The sequence below is a fragment of the Haemaphysalis longicornis genome, unplaced genomic scaffold (genome assembly GCF_048455015.1).
Source record: "Haemaphysalis longicornis isolate Haplotype H1 unplaced genomic scaffold, Haemaphysalis longicornis Haplotype H1 scaffold_1, whole genome shotgun sequence".
In the NCBI taxonomy this organism is placed as follows: Eukaryota; Metazoa; Arthropoda; class Arachnida; order Ixodida; family Ixodidae; genus Haemaphysalis; species Haemaphysalis longicornis.
The window spans coordinates 299,033,643-299,050,255 of record NW_027526203.1 but is presented as its reverse complement, the minus strand read 5'-3'; the positions used below and the strand labels follow the sequence as shown (position 1 = coordinate 299,050,255).

The following is a 16,613-nucleotide window of genomic DNA, read 5'->3' as shown; positions in this document are numbered from 1 at the left end:
CGCTTTTCTCAATACGGAAACGTCTCACTCTTTCCGTGACGGATTGCGATGCCCATTTGTGTTGTGTATATATCCTCCAATGGCCCTGTGTAAGCCTCCTCAGCTCCGTGGTCTTTCATTGATTTCGTTACAGCGAAGTTTTCGGCTGAATCAAACGCTTTTTCATGATCTATAAAGACCACGAGGAAAGTTTTGGTTTGTTCTGCGGATCTGTCCATTTCCTGGTTGATGGCACAAATGTGATCCATTGGCGACCACCCTTTTGTAAATCCTGCCTGTTTTCTCGGTTGATGAAAATACGCTACTCACTTCAGCCGTTAATTATTACATTGGTAATAATTAGAAAGAACATAAGTTGGAATTCGCGTTCGATGTTCCGTAAGACACAACGTTGGGCAGGTTGGTACTTCGTTTTTAAACAAGGTTAGAGCTCAAAAAAAAAAAACACAAAGAAAGCGGACTCTCGTGCTCTATTTTTTTTTAACGATGCTCAATTTCTCGCGGAATGGGCCTCCTTTGCCTGCAACTTTAGTGCCTTGCAGCATTTTGTTGGTTTGCCTTAGCTATTTTTTACTACGTCGGAGCTTGCATATCGTGCTTCCTGGGCGAAAACCCGGGCAGGTCGATGTAATAGCTCGCTGCTGACTGTTTGAACAGCGCGATGTTGGCAGTTTGCCAGCGTCGTCATGCTTGCGGAGCAGCCGTCCCTTCCTTGGTCGTACCACGAAAGCACTCTGTGAGCGTTGGCCCGTGTCACATTCTCGTGGTGGGTTTCAACTGCATGACATACTGCTCGTATACCACTGCTGAGTGGTGACAGGAGCTCTGTTAGAACAGCGCCGCCACAGACTCTTAGGCCGACCTGGACAAGCAGCGCTGAGTCGGCTTCCTGCGTTTCTTTGATATTGTGAGACATATTTAAACGCAGCAAATTCTAACTTTAGTCCATTGCTGTCTCTACCGAGATTATAAACTCGACTGTCAATAATCAACAGCACTTAGTTAATTGCCGTTCTAGCGAAACAGACTCTCCGCCTGGTCCGGTCGCCTGTTCACCACGCCCATTTCTGTAAGCTACGGCGAAATTTCGAGGGACTTGTGAGTTTTTTTTTAGCAGCAATGTGGTGGGCCCCCAAAAAGGGCCCTCGGATGGATGACAAGGGAAGAGGCAGCACATGTTTTCCCATAGCTGCGTCGATAGGATCCCATCTTCCCTTCTTGAATCGGGTCTTTGCAAACTGTTGATCGATTCAAGTGATTAAGGTTTTCAAAATATACGAAACGTTCGCACATTGCGGATCATTTTTACATCGAGCAGTGCTCATGTACGCAACACCGTAGAACTAGCCGCATTACCGACGTTAAGCGATTTCTGAATATCGAACGCGATTCTATCCTGTGTTGAGTGAAAATCTATGTGCAAAATCTGGCGTTGAGGTTTATTGACTCGTTTTTTTTATTATTATTATTTACTGTCCACGCCCAAGACAGGCGTAAAGGTAGTGCCAATTTTTCTCTCCATCTGGGTGCAAAGCGCGGCTAACGTAAAGATAAATTTGCCGAAGACTCCCACGCTGCGTATTCTGCACGATCCTCCTGCGGCCAACGGGTTCTTGCCGTGCCGGGCCGTGCTCCTGCTTGACTTTCAGCGTCTTTGCCCTCAAGAGACAACCAGCTACCCACTCAATTCGCACCGTAAATTCTGTTTACCCACTAGTAGTCAGCGGCGGCCATAGTCTTTGCGCATCTGTAGTTGAAGAGAAATCGTGTACACGTTATATATACGCTATAATTCTTACTGGACAGGACGGCCGTCGCTTCCATCTGGGCTTTCTTTGTTCGCTGATGAACGATGCTAGACGTTTGTTGGGCTGCTAAGCCGAATGTTCGCCTGATTTGGCTGATATACAGGGTCAAACTCGTCGCTTTACTGGAATTCCCTTATCGCTTTGCCGCTGCTCATTATCTGCACAGGTGTAATTTTGTCGTGATGTTCGTTTACCTACTGTCTATTGGCAAGGAAGCGTAGGCCAACATTTTAACTAGGAGAAAACTTCCTTCTTGTGATACTTTTTTAGTGTGTTTTTGTTAATCTGTTAGCATTCCGGAAGATGTATGAAACCTCCCATCCTCACGGTTCGTAGAGTCCGTACATTCTCAGTACTTGGGAGCACGGTTAGAGCACTCGAAATCATTTAATTTTTACCGTACATTATTATTCCTTTTATGCCTTATATTGCAATAGGAAATTTCTATGTACATGGACCTCTAGTATAGTCGATTCCGTTGTTGGTTATCCGCTACCAATTTTTTGCGCATTTTCTTTTTTTAGAGGAAAGAAAGGGCGTGAAATACAAAAACAAAATGATCAGAAAGCCAGCCGACTTCAGCTCTTCCTACGAAGCCGAGTGTCGCCAGAAAGAATCGGCTCGGGGTCGTCGCCAAAGGGGCACGGCACCGGTACTTTCACTAGTTCCAGCGTGTGGTGGGACGGGTTACGCGGAGTATATATCGCAGTCACCGCGGCACATAAAGCTAGTGCGACGGCTTAGGCTATGTTCAGACTACCGGCGCAAAAGCCATATCGTGATCTATGGGCGTAAAAAAACGGCATGTCACGCAGTTAGGTGGTTAGGTTGGCTGAAACGTGAAATGACGTCATTCTTTAAAGTTATTACTACAGTTGTGGCAACAGCAGCAGTAGTGATGCCGCTTTTCAGAAGAGGATGGCAGTAAAATAATAGTAGGAAACTAAGGAGCGTGTCGAGCATGGGTACATCAGAAGGAACAACATTTGAAATTATCTGTGTTCTGCCTCGGCTATATTGTTTTTTTGTGTTTTTTTTTTTTCGTATTTTGCGTATTCGTCTTCTAAAGATTGTTCTGTTTCCAATTCGGGCCCCTCACTCATTCTTTCGCTGCTACCGGCGAAAGCTGAGCATCAAAGACAAACCACCCATTTCGCAACTGTCGGTAAAAGTTTCGCTCTTCTGCTGATACACCCCAATACGGTGGTCATGCAGCCTGGTCGAAGTGGCTTCCATTCTTCCAAGGCACGCTGGAGAGGCCTCATTCATAGCGCGCGGCCGCATTACACCAGAGCACTTTCGTATTTCGAGCTATAAGTTTCTTGTCGAAAAAAAAACACGATAACTTGCCCGAGGGAAGTACGTAGCCTGCCCCAAACAGTTGTATGGAATGCGTCAAGGGTAGATTTGCAACTTTCTTTTTGTAATATAGCCTATAAAATGACTATTAAAAAATTAGAATCAGCTAGTTAGGCTCCAAGCAGAAAAACCTGATACTGAGGGAACAGAATGCGCCAAGCACATTTGGTTTCATCCCCCTGTCGTTCACCTTTCTTTTGTCTTCCTTCACGGGTACTGGGACACTCCGTGTATGTATATCCTGCAGCAGGCGAACTATATTGTATGTTTGTATTTCGCTTCTCCCCTAGCTTCTCGCCTCTCCGCCCCACTTGTTGTGGATTGCGGAGATTACGCTATGCGGGCCTCGGATTACCGCAGGCACTGCCTTGCTTTTGTTATGCGAAGCCGGATGACGCAATTGCATCAACTGTCTCCCCCTTTGCCTTACTAGAAGCCCCGCGGGGGCCAAGGGCTTCTGCTGCTGACACCGCGATCGATGGTCCGCACTGGCTGTCATGGCCACGTTTCAGTGGCTGGGATGAACGTAAGAACGCTCGTTTGCTGGGATTTCGTAGACCACTGAAGAAACCCTTGTAGCCAAAATTATTCCGCACCCCCTCAGCTTGCGTACGCAGCTGCTCCCTCATTTGTGCGCGCTATTTTCCCGTTCCTCGGATAGGGTGCCAGCCGCTGCTGCTAACGGCCCGTACGTTTCTATGGACGCAGATGTTTGTTATTGTCCTTGTTATTATTACGATCATAAATATTAGTACTATTATTCAGTGAAAAATATTGATCGCCCTAAGCAGTATTGGCAGCCCCGATCGATGATCGCGCGCTGTGGCAAAGTCTGAAAGATTCACGTTCGCAGTTGCACCTGACACGTCAATGAGTGGTCATCATGGTGCAAAACCCGACCGATTCTAATCCCGCGAGGCTGCCACAATTCAGGCATTCAATAAAGTCTTTATTCCATTCCATTCTACTTCTGCTAACGCCGAATATCGAAATATCTGCTAACGACCAAATATGACAGCCAATCGCTTTCCCCAAAACACTGCTTGCGTAAAGTACTGCTTTATCAAAGCTTGCGTTTCTTAATTCGCTAAAATGTGCGTGCTTGCAGTCGCGCACGTGCGCGCGTGTCTGGTATGTGAGTGAGTGAGCGAGCAAGCGAGCGAGTGAGTGTGAGTGAGTAAGTGAGTGAGTGGGTAGGTGGGTGGGTGGGTGGATGGATGAAGCTTTGACCGCAAGTTTCTAAGCTTCTGCTATCTCCTCCAATGCATTTTCGCTGTCGTACGCCACAGCAGTCTGCGTAATAGGAAGTGCATCTGCGTCCTCACTGTTTGCCTTTATTTTACGCAATTACTCCCCTCTTGATAACACGTAATTCGCTACTCATCTTCCTGCCGTCACGCAAATTGGGCTCTTTCATGGGCATGATAAGCCCTTTTTAGGGGCGAAGCTCCTTAAGTCATGGGTCTGTCCATCCCTTGTGTCTCGTGGTACGTGACCGCCGCATGCTTTCGGAGATGTCGCAAAGTGGGCCGCGTTGCACGCGCAAGAACCGGCTGCAACCGGCAGCGCAAACTCGGCACCGGGAGCGCGAGCTTGTCTGTGTTCGCCAACGGAGGCGCGAGCGCACGTGCACTGCGAGGGGGAGATCACGCAAGAGATCACGCCACGAACGCGGGCAGTCGTTCTCGGAGATCGAACGAGACGCAAGGACCTTTGCTCGTTTCCTCTCGTCTTGTTCGGGCACAAGTTCGCCCTAAATAAAAGTTCTTTCTTTACCGTTGTGTCCCATCCTACGTGAGAAATTGTGGTGGAGGTGCGGGGTAGTCCTCGATGGCGCGGGGTCTTTCACCAGGTCTGGGCCTGGGAGCATTGACTCCGAAAATAAAAGTTTATTTGTACAATGTACGCACACAGTCTTACGTCTTTCTTAATGATGTAATGGGCGAACTTTCACGGGAGAATTACGGTTACCGATGACCTCCCCCTCTCGAGCTTCGCCCCACTTATCATCATTCATTCCGTGGATATGGCATGATTTTTTTTTTCCGCGCCAAAATTTCTCGGAAAATTGGCTAAAAAGTTGAATCTTAGTAGAATTACCCGCTTAAACTTTCTGAATAGGAGTTACCTGAACATAGCAGAGACTTATTATGTTTAAAATTATTTTATCGTATACTATTTACAAAGTTGGGTACCACAATACACATATATTTCCTCCGTACACTACGCATATGCCCTGCCCAAACCATGTTCTTAAGGTTCGAGAGCCAGGTTGTAAATCTAGTACTGTTTGAAACTCATTTTTACCTAGACCAGTCGTCTCTGCCCTTTTTCCGCCTTCAGTGTTCGTACACCGTCCCAGTAACGCATGTCTGCCCAACCTGACATCACTAGAGGATTTAGATTAGCTTAGTTCCCTGTTCACTATACCTGTTATCGTCTTCATTCGCTCAAATCAACTTACAAGTGTCCACAATAGTTACACGTACTTATTGTTTCTGCGCATTTGAATCATTGTATATTTGTTACTGTTGTTCTTATTGTATTTGATTGAAGCCTTTCCCCCACCAATGTTTGTGATGTAATTTACTATTTTTATGAGTTTCTGTCTTACTACTAGCGACTTTAATTTTTCTGCTTCCCTATTGAACATTGTATTCGCCTCACCCACTCTAAATGCCGCATGGCGCTGTGGGTATTCAATAACTGAATGAAATGATATAATTAATTTCCAACAATGCCCAGGGGACTTCGTCTTGCAGTGGACATATGATGAAGATGATGATGATGATCTACGTAACTATAATTTACTAGTAGAATCGTAGTGTAAAACTAACATATGCTCTAATTTTGCGCTTTAATAAGAAAACGCACTACTGAATGTAATCGTATGCTCCCCTAGAAGCTCCTGGGTGTCATCGCTATGCATTAAAACAGTTATTAACCGGAAGCAACCCAGCAACCCAGGAAGCAACCCAGTTTCTGCTCTCGAGAACGAACGACCCGATCGTTGGCAGCGGAGGCGCCGTGATTTCGTCGGCTCATCGGGCAGCTGGCCGCGACCAAAGTTGTACAGCGGTTCCAGGAACTCTGTTTTTATTACTTTTTATTTACATTGGACGCGAAAACGTGCCGGAGACACGAAAAGCCCACTGAGCGAGCCGCATGGTCGCTGTGCAGGCGGCGGCCACTGCCGCGAAGTGGCGCAGGCCGGCGCAGGTAGCTCCAGTGATAGCTTGTTACTGCTGCACGAAATTGTACCCAAGTCCCAACCATGGCAGCTTATATGAGAAAGGAGTTAATGATGCGACGGCGGGTTGCATTAAAAATTGTCATCTGCACCGCTTACGAGAGCGGCAATGGAATATCCGCCGCAGTGCTAAGCCGAACACATCTGTAGGCGGACCTGTAGGCAGACCGGCCGGCTGCTCCCAGCGCTCGTCTTGCCATCCACTGTCTCGAGCGTCGCGCGTCGTTCTTTAGCCGCGGTAGCATTTGCACTCGCAGCGCCTGCATCACGTCCACAGTCGCTTTTTAGTTAAGCGGCTCACTAGATCAGTACGTGGGGGAATTCGCAGAAACTGCCGGCGATGCGGATTTGACAGTGCTACGGCAGTTCTGCTCTGTGATATCCCTTCGACGGTCACGTGGTCAGCTTTGTTCACACAAAATCCATCGTTTCGCGGCAGCCGCTGAAACCGAAACTGTGACTGGCCGCATTGAAAATGCCTCTAATTAAACAACTGTCGCACACTGAAGCAAATGAGGTTTCTACAGGTGATAAGTAGGTCACTAGCTACGTATCGCAACAAAAAAAAACAAGATGCAAAATGTTTGTATCAGTGCCCCATTAAGATTTCGTCGAAAACCCTGGGAATCCTGCCTGGAAACCGCACCTATAGACTCTCCATTGGTGACCCGTTTCCCTCCTGTCATGCCCAACTCCCATGCAAGGCCTTCATCCACGGGGGTGTTCTGCGAGCTCGCACTCTGCGATGCGACGGGCAGTCGCTGCTCAGCACAAACTAGAGGAAATTCGCGGGCGAGACTACAGGCCTGGCTGCTTCAGTACCTCCTTGCAACCAGAGGCGGTGCCGGAAACCAATGCGCTAACAACTTCAGATTTCTTCTCCCGCCCCCCTCTACATGGTGCAAATTTACCTGATAGTTCGCTGCTGACGCGCCGTACACGCGGAAAACTATCTATTGCGACAAAAATAGGCCGTTTTGCCGCACGAACGGTGCAGCAGCAGCGAATCCGCAGGTAAATTCGCACCATGTAGTACGGGCTTTCTGTACAAATGTACACTGTGTGGCCAGTGAGACTTTCGTTGCCCTGACCGAAGTATAATACTCTCGCTTTTTTGCACCACAACTGTACATTTTGACGTATTTTTGTGTGACGCAATTATCCGCAATACCCAACGGTTCACAGGCCGCTCCTACGCAATATATTGTCATAAAATACAATAGGGCTCTTCGTTTTCGAGTTTTATGTCTTTTTTAAAATCGGGAGGTAAAAACCGGGTGCTATTTTTCAAACGGATAATAGCGAGAAATCGGATCATTTTGTAAAATCTTTCTGAAATTGGGGCTTTTCGGGTTAAATCTCCATATGCGCTAAGTAATACACTCAATTTATTTTATCATAAGGTAGAACTAGCTTCTTAACTCTAACGCGTTAAAATTGGTGCTTGTTTCAAACGGTTAATCGGGGGCACGTCAGGGTTTTCTAGCAAATACTCTCCGAAATGCGGGTTTGTTTGGAAATGAATCAGTAATGATGACAGTAAAGAGCATTGATAACTCCTAAGAAATGAAACATTTATTATTTTTTTACAAATCCTTGTTTACATACATTAACATCTGCATGCACAACATGTGCCTATTCGAGACCTGTTGGAGAGCTGTCCGATCATTGAACGTATTTCGGCTGGGAGAAAGTTCTCTCGACATCACGGCTTTCATTAGCTATGCACAACAATACAAGGGTAGCCCTTGCCAGCTCGAGGTAGCGAGCGACAGAGTTATGCCAATACTCGATGTCTTCGAAAGCTGTGTTTGTGGGACTTGTTTCCAGCAGGTACTGGTTGAGAATGGCAGACCGTCAGCGCACGATTGTGCAGACCGCTATTTCGAGAAGGTACATTGGGGAAGAAATCGGGTTTACTCAGATTTTTCTGAAACGTTTTCCGGGTGTGAAAATCGGGTAAAATCGTGTTTTACCCGAAAACAAACAACCATAAAAATGCAGAGGTGTTAAAATTTCTCCCTAACTGTTGCATGTGTGCAAAAATGAAGAAGAAAGGATTCCAGGGTAACAAAGCGGCAATAAAATAAAGCGTCCACCCACAAGGTATTTGTTTCGTGCTTTTCAAAATTACAATGTCCGCTCCACGCTTTGTTAGTTTTAGATGAATTAGTCCTTTGCCTTCATGTTTCATGCTTCCATGTTTGTTAAGCATATATGTTTATATTTCTTCTACATTTTGATATATTTTAAGTGCTATTTATTCTTGTGTAGACAAAACAGAAAATTACAAACGCTGATAGAAATTCTGCCACAATTCACGAAACATGCGAATAAAATTTTTTATGAAATATTTTTTTTTCCTTCTTCTTGACAGTTCATTATTTTCAGTTAATAGTTACGTATATTATCAGTTCATTGTTATGTACTTATTACACATATTTGTAATTCCTTGAAAAATCATACGGAGGGGGTCGAGGTGCAATCTTAGCCCCCCCCCACCCAACGAGCAAAATTTCTGGCTACGCCCCTGACGCCGAAATAGCATATTGCACGCAGTACGCACTGGTGCTTCTATGTTTACATGGGAGTTCGTGCCTTCCATTGTTTACTCCACCATCCTTAATGCTATAAAAGAATATACATTAAATTTAAACGCAAATAACTCGTTCTGCAAGCTTATCAGCCCTGCCTTAGTTGCATTTGCTTTTGCCGGGCTTAGCTAGTGCGGGAAATGGGGTAGTGGGCCGCATGGCAATTCTCTTTTTCCTGATTATATAACTTATTTTAGTGAAGTTTGCGCTGAAAGTGGTGTCAGTGTTATTCTAACGAGGCAATCTTTCGAGTGAACCAAACTTGCATTTTGCCTTCTAGCCCCTTTAAGCGCAATCTCGTTTCAAAACGCGTGTGCGTTGACATCCCTGTCTTTCGCTTCAGCGGGGTGATACACAACATGAGCTATCTCCGTTATTAAAGGGACCCTGCAACACTTTTTCGACTTTTATTGAAATCTTAAGTGCTTGCAGAATGTATTCACCCAACACACCCAGTACGTACACATTAGGGGGTCGCAAAGCACCTCAGCCAAAAATTACTGCTTACGCCCATCAGATAACTTGGAAACTCGCTCAAAAGCTTTTTCCCTCTTTCCTGATCTTGACGTTCTTCGACGGCTCCAATTACGTCTTTAAGGCCATGTAGCTGCTGTTGGCCTGTTTTCCTTCAGTTGCAGCAATGAATGCTTTTCGATAGCAACCTTAAGAATAAAGCCACAAGAACAAAGCAGAAACGGAAGGCGTATCTGGTGCGACGAGCAAATCACGCAGTGCCGCTCCGTACTGGCGATAACTATAGCTTTTGCAGTGATTCCAGACGAGAAGGAAAGAGTGAAAGCGTTTATCAAAAGTGTTGCAGGGCCCCTTTTACTTGCACCCGATTGAGTATATCAACCGTGCACATCAAGCATGCGCGGAAAGACGTCATCACCGCCAACCGGACAATGCATAGACGACAGCCAGTAGTGGGCGAACACTTGAAGATGGAATCGGGCTCAGCGACCACTGAAGTGCGGAAAGGAGGAGAGCCGGCAGGTTAGCTGGCAATGATACTACGGCGCAGAATATGTGATTTCAGCAAGCGAAGCACCTGCGTGGTGCAGTGCACTTCATTTTTACCCTGCTGTCACAGGGCCTGGCAGGGATGGTCGCGAGCCGGGCCGCGGCCTGTCGCCATCACTCAAAAGCGCCTCTACCACCGGAACTGATGCTGGCCCAGGCACTGCGTCACCTAACTACGAAAAGTGGCCAAAAGTTACCGTGAACTCTCAAAAACCTATGGAAGGCCCTTATAATGAACAGGGGCAGAAAGATGAACGAGCGTTTAATGGAGCAGTCAAAGTTGTTTGGTTGACCATAAGGTGGGGAAGTTAGACAAGGAAGTCCTGTGTCTGGGCCACCTGCCTCAGTAAATTTGTCAAGAAGATGGCCGTTTTCTTTACAGCTAAACCAGGTTCGCCCCCTGAACATTCTTCATCAACGTCGCCGTCTTTTCGACAATGAATTAGGCCCATAATGTATCGCCTTATGTAGTTTAAGGATTTTTCTCAGGACGTGGTCTAGATGCTTCCCCTCGACTTCAGTGAATATAATTCGCCGAGAAGTGACGGGCAAGCTAACTAAGCACGGGCGCTCTTCTTCGGAGGCTCTGCCGTGTAATCCGTATTCCAAGGCCAAATAGAATAACACAGCGTTTGGGGGACTCGTAGTTCTGAGTGCTCTAAATTATTCCAGACCCTTTTCTGATGCGGCGCTTTCCAGCCCCTAACGTTAATTTTCTGGAGCCCTTATGATTTCTGTTCTCGGATAAATTAACTGAGAGTATCACTTTAACACCGTCTCAGGCGGTAAAAAATTCTTTCGGATAGGGATCGTAGCAGTCATGTGCATTCGCACTTTGCAATTATTTCTTTTCTTCAGGTCAGTACTATGGTATCGTACCTACTTATTTGACACCCCCGCCTCCCTCCCAGAATAAACCTCACCGGGATGACAATGGCTGACGGACGGCAAAAAACATTCCTAAGGGTTATCTGAGCTTGAGTAGTTAAATACAGACGTCACGGTTTGCTTTGGGCCACATCGTTTATTGCCCAACTGCCAGCATCAATCATTCCTGCAGCGCCTATTAGAGCTGTGCGTAGTATCTTGGTGCCATACTTTTTTGGCTAGCTGTTCGCCTACTGTTATACTGTGTTAGTGGTATTATTTAGCCGCTATTGCCATTGTTTTGGGTATACCGTCTTGTGTTACTGTTCTCCTCCATACAACATGACCCTTCGTTGCCGACATGATGGTGGTTCACTCTAAGACGATGATGTGGCTCAGCTTCACCACAGTGAGCTCAACTGACCAATCCTTGCAGCCAACGATGACATTTCAGCGAGTGACGATGTCGAGCATACAATTTGACACGGAAGTTGGCATCACGTAATGCAAGTGGCGTCACGCGATACAAGCATGCCGCAGTTCCACAGCGCAGGTCACATATTTTAGTCACGTGGTAGGCACGTAGCTGTAATTCGCCGAACTTGCTTTGTGCGAGGCGCGAATTGGTCCCTCTGATGCGTTGTGGTGAAGTTGAATCACGGATTGCCTTACACTTGGAGCGTTGGCGGGTGAAAGTGTGTGAAGAAGACGTGGAAGGACTGTCCATTAATCAACCTCTGGCAACTGGCACACCGTCGGCACCAAGTTGTCGTTGTCACCCCCACGCTTTAATAAGCGGCCGCCGGAGCCTGGCGGTCCTGGGCGCGCAAGCGCATCTCACCGGCCAGGGCAGCCGCAACGCGGTCGTAAAGTGGGGACTTCTCCAGGAGTGCGCATCGAGCGGAGCCGGCCCTGCAGGGACGCCGCCGTGTTCGTAAGCCGATAAACAGGCCCGGACATTGCTCGCCAGCAGCGTGGGGCCATAAAGGGGGAGAAACGGGCCACAAACAAACGGGCGGCCAGAGCTTTCTTCTCGCGCCGGTGACGGGCGGACCGAAAATAGCGGCGGGAGCATCCGGCCGGTCCAGGGTTGAAGCGCATTCCATCCCATCGATCCCGGCGCTCCTTCTCTGCGCAGGCGCGCACGCGGGGGGATCCTTCTCCCTTCCCCACGCGGCCCTCGAAAATGTCGCTGTCCGGACTCGGGTCGCCCATGGCGCGAGACGCCGAACTCCGCTCCCGGCCGGCCCCGTGCTGGACGCCGCTCACGCGACCCCGGGGACCCTGAGTGTCTCCGCGCCGCTGCCGAAGCCCATGGGGGCTGCTCAGGTGTCGCCCGTCTTCCGACAATCCTCCTGCGGCGGCGCGATGTGAGCGCCGCAGCGTGCTCGGCCTGTCCACGTCGCAGACCTCGTCGCCGGGCCGTACTCGACACAGCCGCCGCCGCTTGCCCGCCGCTGTCACGCGTCCATGGCGGACCCGTACCCCATCTATGACGACGAGGTAACGCACCTTCGTGTCCCTCACGGCCACGCATCATCGGCCCCTGGTCTCGCCGCAATGCTCTCTCGGCGAGACCATGTGCCAATGTCCGCGATGTGCGACCGCCGGCCGCTACCGGTCTCGCGTGCGGGAGACGTCCGGCCTCGGTCGCCAGTTCGAATCTGCGCTCTGTGTGGGGGCCGTGCCCCACTTGACGACCGAGGGACACGGCCAGGTAGACGCGTGCCCAGCTGGCTGCGATCACTGCGAGCGACTGGGGGTGTCCACCTTGCTTTCCTATGCGTGGCACGGAGGCTGCGCACACGTCTTTCTTATATAACGGTCTACTGAATTCGGTTGACCAGCCGCACGGCGTTGTCCGCGAGAGGAAGAACAAGTATGTCGCACGGAAACCCAGAGAACACACCGGACACAGCATTGGAAAAAGCGCGAAATTACGTCGCATCGTCCTAGACTTTAATAGCCTCAGGCCTGAGTGAATACCCAAGTCCACATATTGCTGTTTCTCGGGTTTACTACGCGTTTGTCGTTGACAGCAAGCGCTTGAATTCCTATAATATGTTTCAATTACTAGCGCCCACCCGCATCAGCATTTTCAATGAAATAGGCGGGTTAGAATTAACCTTTCACAAACCATTCGTATAGCATAGCCGGGTTAACATAAGGGTGCCGTTCACAGTGCAAGCAGTAGGGTGGATGGTTGTAAAGAAGCGAAACCAGTGACAAAGGCCGGGAGGCAAAGAGCCGAGAAATGTTCAGAACAGCCTTCCGCAGCCTGCCTGTCTCTGCGCCGCATTCTCCCGTACTTTATTCGCTGCTTTTCTGCCCTTTCCTAAAGTGGCATTTTCTTTTTTACCTCCCCCGTGCCAATCTGACGAGAACAGAAGTTCGTGGTGCTTTGAACGAATTCGAAAAGAAGGTGTACGTATTTATTACACCCTATTGTCTTTCTTTAAATGAACGTGTTCATTTTTTTTTCCGGTAGCTTCAGAAAACCAACCTTGAATAACGAACACGCGTACTAATTGTGATTACCATTTGCACTTATATCATCAGCTTATCACGTATATAAGAAGATTTTGTTTCCCCGCAAGGTTCCCAATCGGTAACAAAGTTTAGGAGTGCAATTTGCGTTTACTGGAATGCATTGCAACGAATGCCCCCTTACAATGAAAACTTAATTTATCGTAGTCATGGACGTGAGCTAGCTTGAGCTGCATCAAGACTGGCTACATAGATATGATGAGACCGGTTCCAGGTTTAAACTCCGGACAATGGCGAATTTGCTTCAACTACACCTTTCTTTTGTAGGTGCGCGGATGTCGTTTAGGGCAGCATTTTCTTTTGTCTTTGCTAAAACTTACTTCCCCCGTCTCTTCTTCTAGAATATCCCGTGCTTCCTTCATAATATCCGAAGGTAACTTTACTTCGCTAGTGTCCATTACAAAATCCGGCCATGCAAGGAAAACATTTCAGCGGGTAAATAAATAGGCGCGTTTAGCGGTCCAAAATAAACTTTAGATTTGGGCGTCGCAACACGCGTCGGTACGACGGGGCCCAGCAGGCGGGTCCAGGTTTAGCCGCACCACTTAGCATAGCACGGAAGACTCGTAAACACAGCGCACCTTTACAAGTTCGTTTCAGTCAGAAATTCAGTCACATTTTCTCATTTGCTTTCCTTGGCGTTCATGACTGCCTACCCTTATTTCTGTATATTTATATACATACACACAGAAAGGAAGGCTAGCAGTCAATAACGCCTACGAAGGCAAAGGAGAAAGGCGGTTCGCCTATCCTTGAAATAGATGTAGCTTTTGAAATGGTTGAAAGATAGAAAGAAGTGTAGAAAAACATGCTGCCCGCGTGGGACCCGAACCTACAACCTTCACAGTACCGATGCTAGCCTCCTTCCTTTCTGTGTTTTATCAACGAGCCCTTCCTTTCCCATTCGTATTCTCGTATTCGCAAATTTATATATATATATATATATATATATATATATATATATATATATATATATATATATATATATATAGGGTTTGGAAATGAGGGGCTCGTTAGGCTCGGTCCCCACTCTGGGCGCGTGTTTTTCTTTCTTTCTTTCTCACGTAATTAATAAAAAAATAATAATGTAACGTCACTAACGGTAAAAAAATAGTCTAACCATTCCCCTATGCCTTCTTTGGCGTTGTAGACTGCCGGCATTTCTTTCCGTAGATATATATATAAATATATATATATATATATATATATATATAAGACAGAAATAACAATTGGCAGTCAAGACAACCTCGGAAAGCAAAGGGGAGGATGTAGTACGTCAAGATAAAGAATTTGGAAAATAAGAAAGTGGAGAAAAAATGCCCGCCAGGTGGGATCCGAACCCACGACCTCCAGAATACCGGTGTGGTGCGATAACCGCCAGGTGGGTTCGGATCCCACCTGGCGGGCATTTTTTCTCCACTTTCTTATTTTCCAAATTCTTTATCTTGACGTACTACATCCTCCCTTTTGCTTTCCGAGGTTGTCTTGACTGCCAATTCTTATTTCTGAAGAAAGGGAGTCCTCTCCCTGAAACGTCAGTAAACTTATTTTTATTTTCTAAGTCTTTCTCGTTTGTCTCTGTCTCTACTAACCTTATATATATATATATATATATATATATATATATATATATATATATATATATATATATATATATATATATATATATATATATATATATATAGAGAGAGAGAGAGAGAGAGAGAGAGAGAGAGAGAAGAAGGCAACCGGCCACCTCGTCGCTTGCTTTATTCAGCTGAGCCACAGCAGAAGAGGCCAGCCGTCGGTCGTATTTAAATTCCCTTTATAGCCGCTATAAACGGGAAGCACCTATGGAGTAGCGAACTTGACGGAAATAAAACCATTCGGCTTTCGCTTCCTGTTTTGTTTATTTGAATCGAAGTGCCTCGCAAAGTACCCGTTATTTTTAATGCGCCTCTGTATGTAGGTAGGCCGGAATACATGTGCGAGATACAGACCAACTAAATAACAGCCCGGCTGCAGAGACACCCTCTTGTAAAGCGCGCCTAGCGTCACCGAACTTTTGGACTCCACGTTTTGTTGTTCACGCGCCGGCTTTGTCGTCAGCCACCCTCGACTGCTTCTCGGCTGTACTTCTAGGTATACTGTATACGGAAGGCTGGTGTTTAGTTGAAACCTCCTGGGGATTTTACAATTTTCCTGAAGTCATGCACAGAGACATTTTTGTTATTTGCAAAATGGAGAGACGAGCTAGTTGGTGAACAATTTCCATGAGTGAAACTTAAGCGCAAAAATTTTACAGGCCTGTGCGCCTGTGCCGTTCCCTTTCTCGTCCCTGTAAAATTTTTTCGCTTAAGTTTCACTCATGGAATTTGTTATTTGCCCCATAAAAAAAACGCCACCGCCTTCGCGTGCAGTGAGCCTCCGTGGCGGGTGCTCTTGAAGTAGGCGCGGCAGCTGTTTTACTCCGTTCGTACAGAGGGCAACACACTTGTCTATAACACAGGTTTCGTACTTATAGCCTTATCTTGCCTCGGCCGAAAAGCATTTGAAGAAAACTATTGTGTCATTCTGAAGTCTTAACCATATATTTTGACCTCAACATTTTTTGTGACAAGTTTGAGTCCGTAGTTCTGAGAGGTAACTAGTTGAAGTTGAACTCAGTGTTATAGACAAGGGTGTTGCGCACTGTACATACCGGGACAAGGGCGAATTTCTGTTCAAAAGCAAAGTTTTCTGATAAAGCGCTGTATACAGCTTTCCTTCGTGACAGTATGGCGTCATTTTAGTTAAACGCTATTTTTTTTTACTGTAACGTTCTTTATCGTAACCAGGCGGCTTCGCTTTAATCAAGGACTGTAGAGTTGGATGTTTTTATTTGCGTTTCTTTTTTTTCTTTTTTTGACAACACAACAAGTCTGTACTTGTCGATACCATGTCAGAAGTAAGGCGTACGTCCTCAACGCTATTTGTTCGTCGGGCTGGACTCGTAACAGGGAAACACGTATCTTTAGGAATAAAAACTGAGCGTGAAGGACAGGACTCTACCTGTCTTAGTCCTGCCCTTTCCGCGCAGATACAACCCCAACTAGCCGAACAACGTGCTATACTGAAACGCGTATCATTTACCTCTTATGGAGTCACCGTACTTTGCTAAAGCAAATGCCGCCGTTTATACACGCA

General features: G+C 46.9%; 1 protein-coding gene across 4 annotated transcripts in view; it reads left to right on the top strand.

Annotated features, from left to right (window-relative positions):
- Nucleotides 1–16,613, top strand: part of LOC144148956 (inactive dipeptidyl peptidase 10-like) — a 541,623-nt gene that overhangs the window by 269,249 nt on the left and 255,761 nt on the right. For 2 of the 4 annotated variants that reach the window (XM_077680542.1, XM_077680534.1), the window contains exon 1: nucleotides 12,239–12,404. The exons of the other annotated variants lie outside the window; for them this stretch is intronic. In XM_077680542.1, coding sequence (XP_077536668.1) covers nucleotides 12,372–12,404 — 33 coding nt within the window. In that variant the 5' untranslated portion in view covers nucleotides 12,239–12,371. Of the gene's footprint in view, nucleotides 1–12,238; nucleotides 12,405–16,613 lie in introns of those variants that run through there. 4 annotated transcript variants of the gene reach the window in all.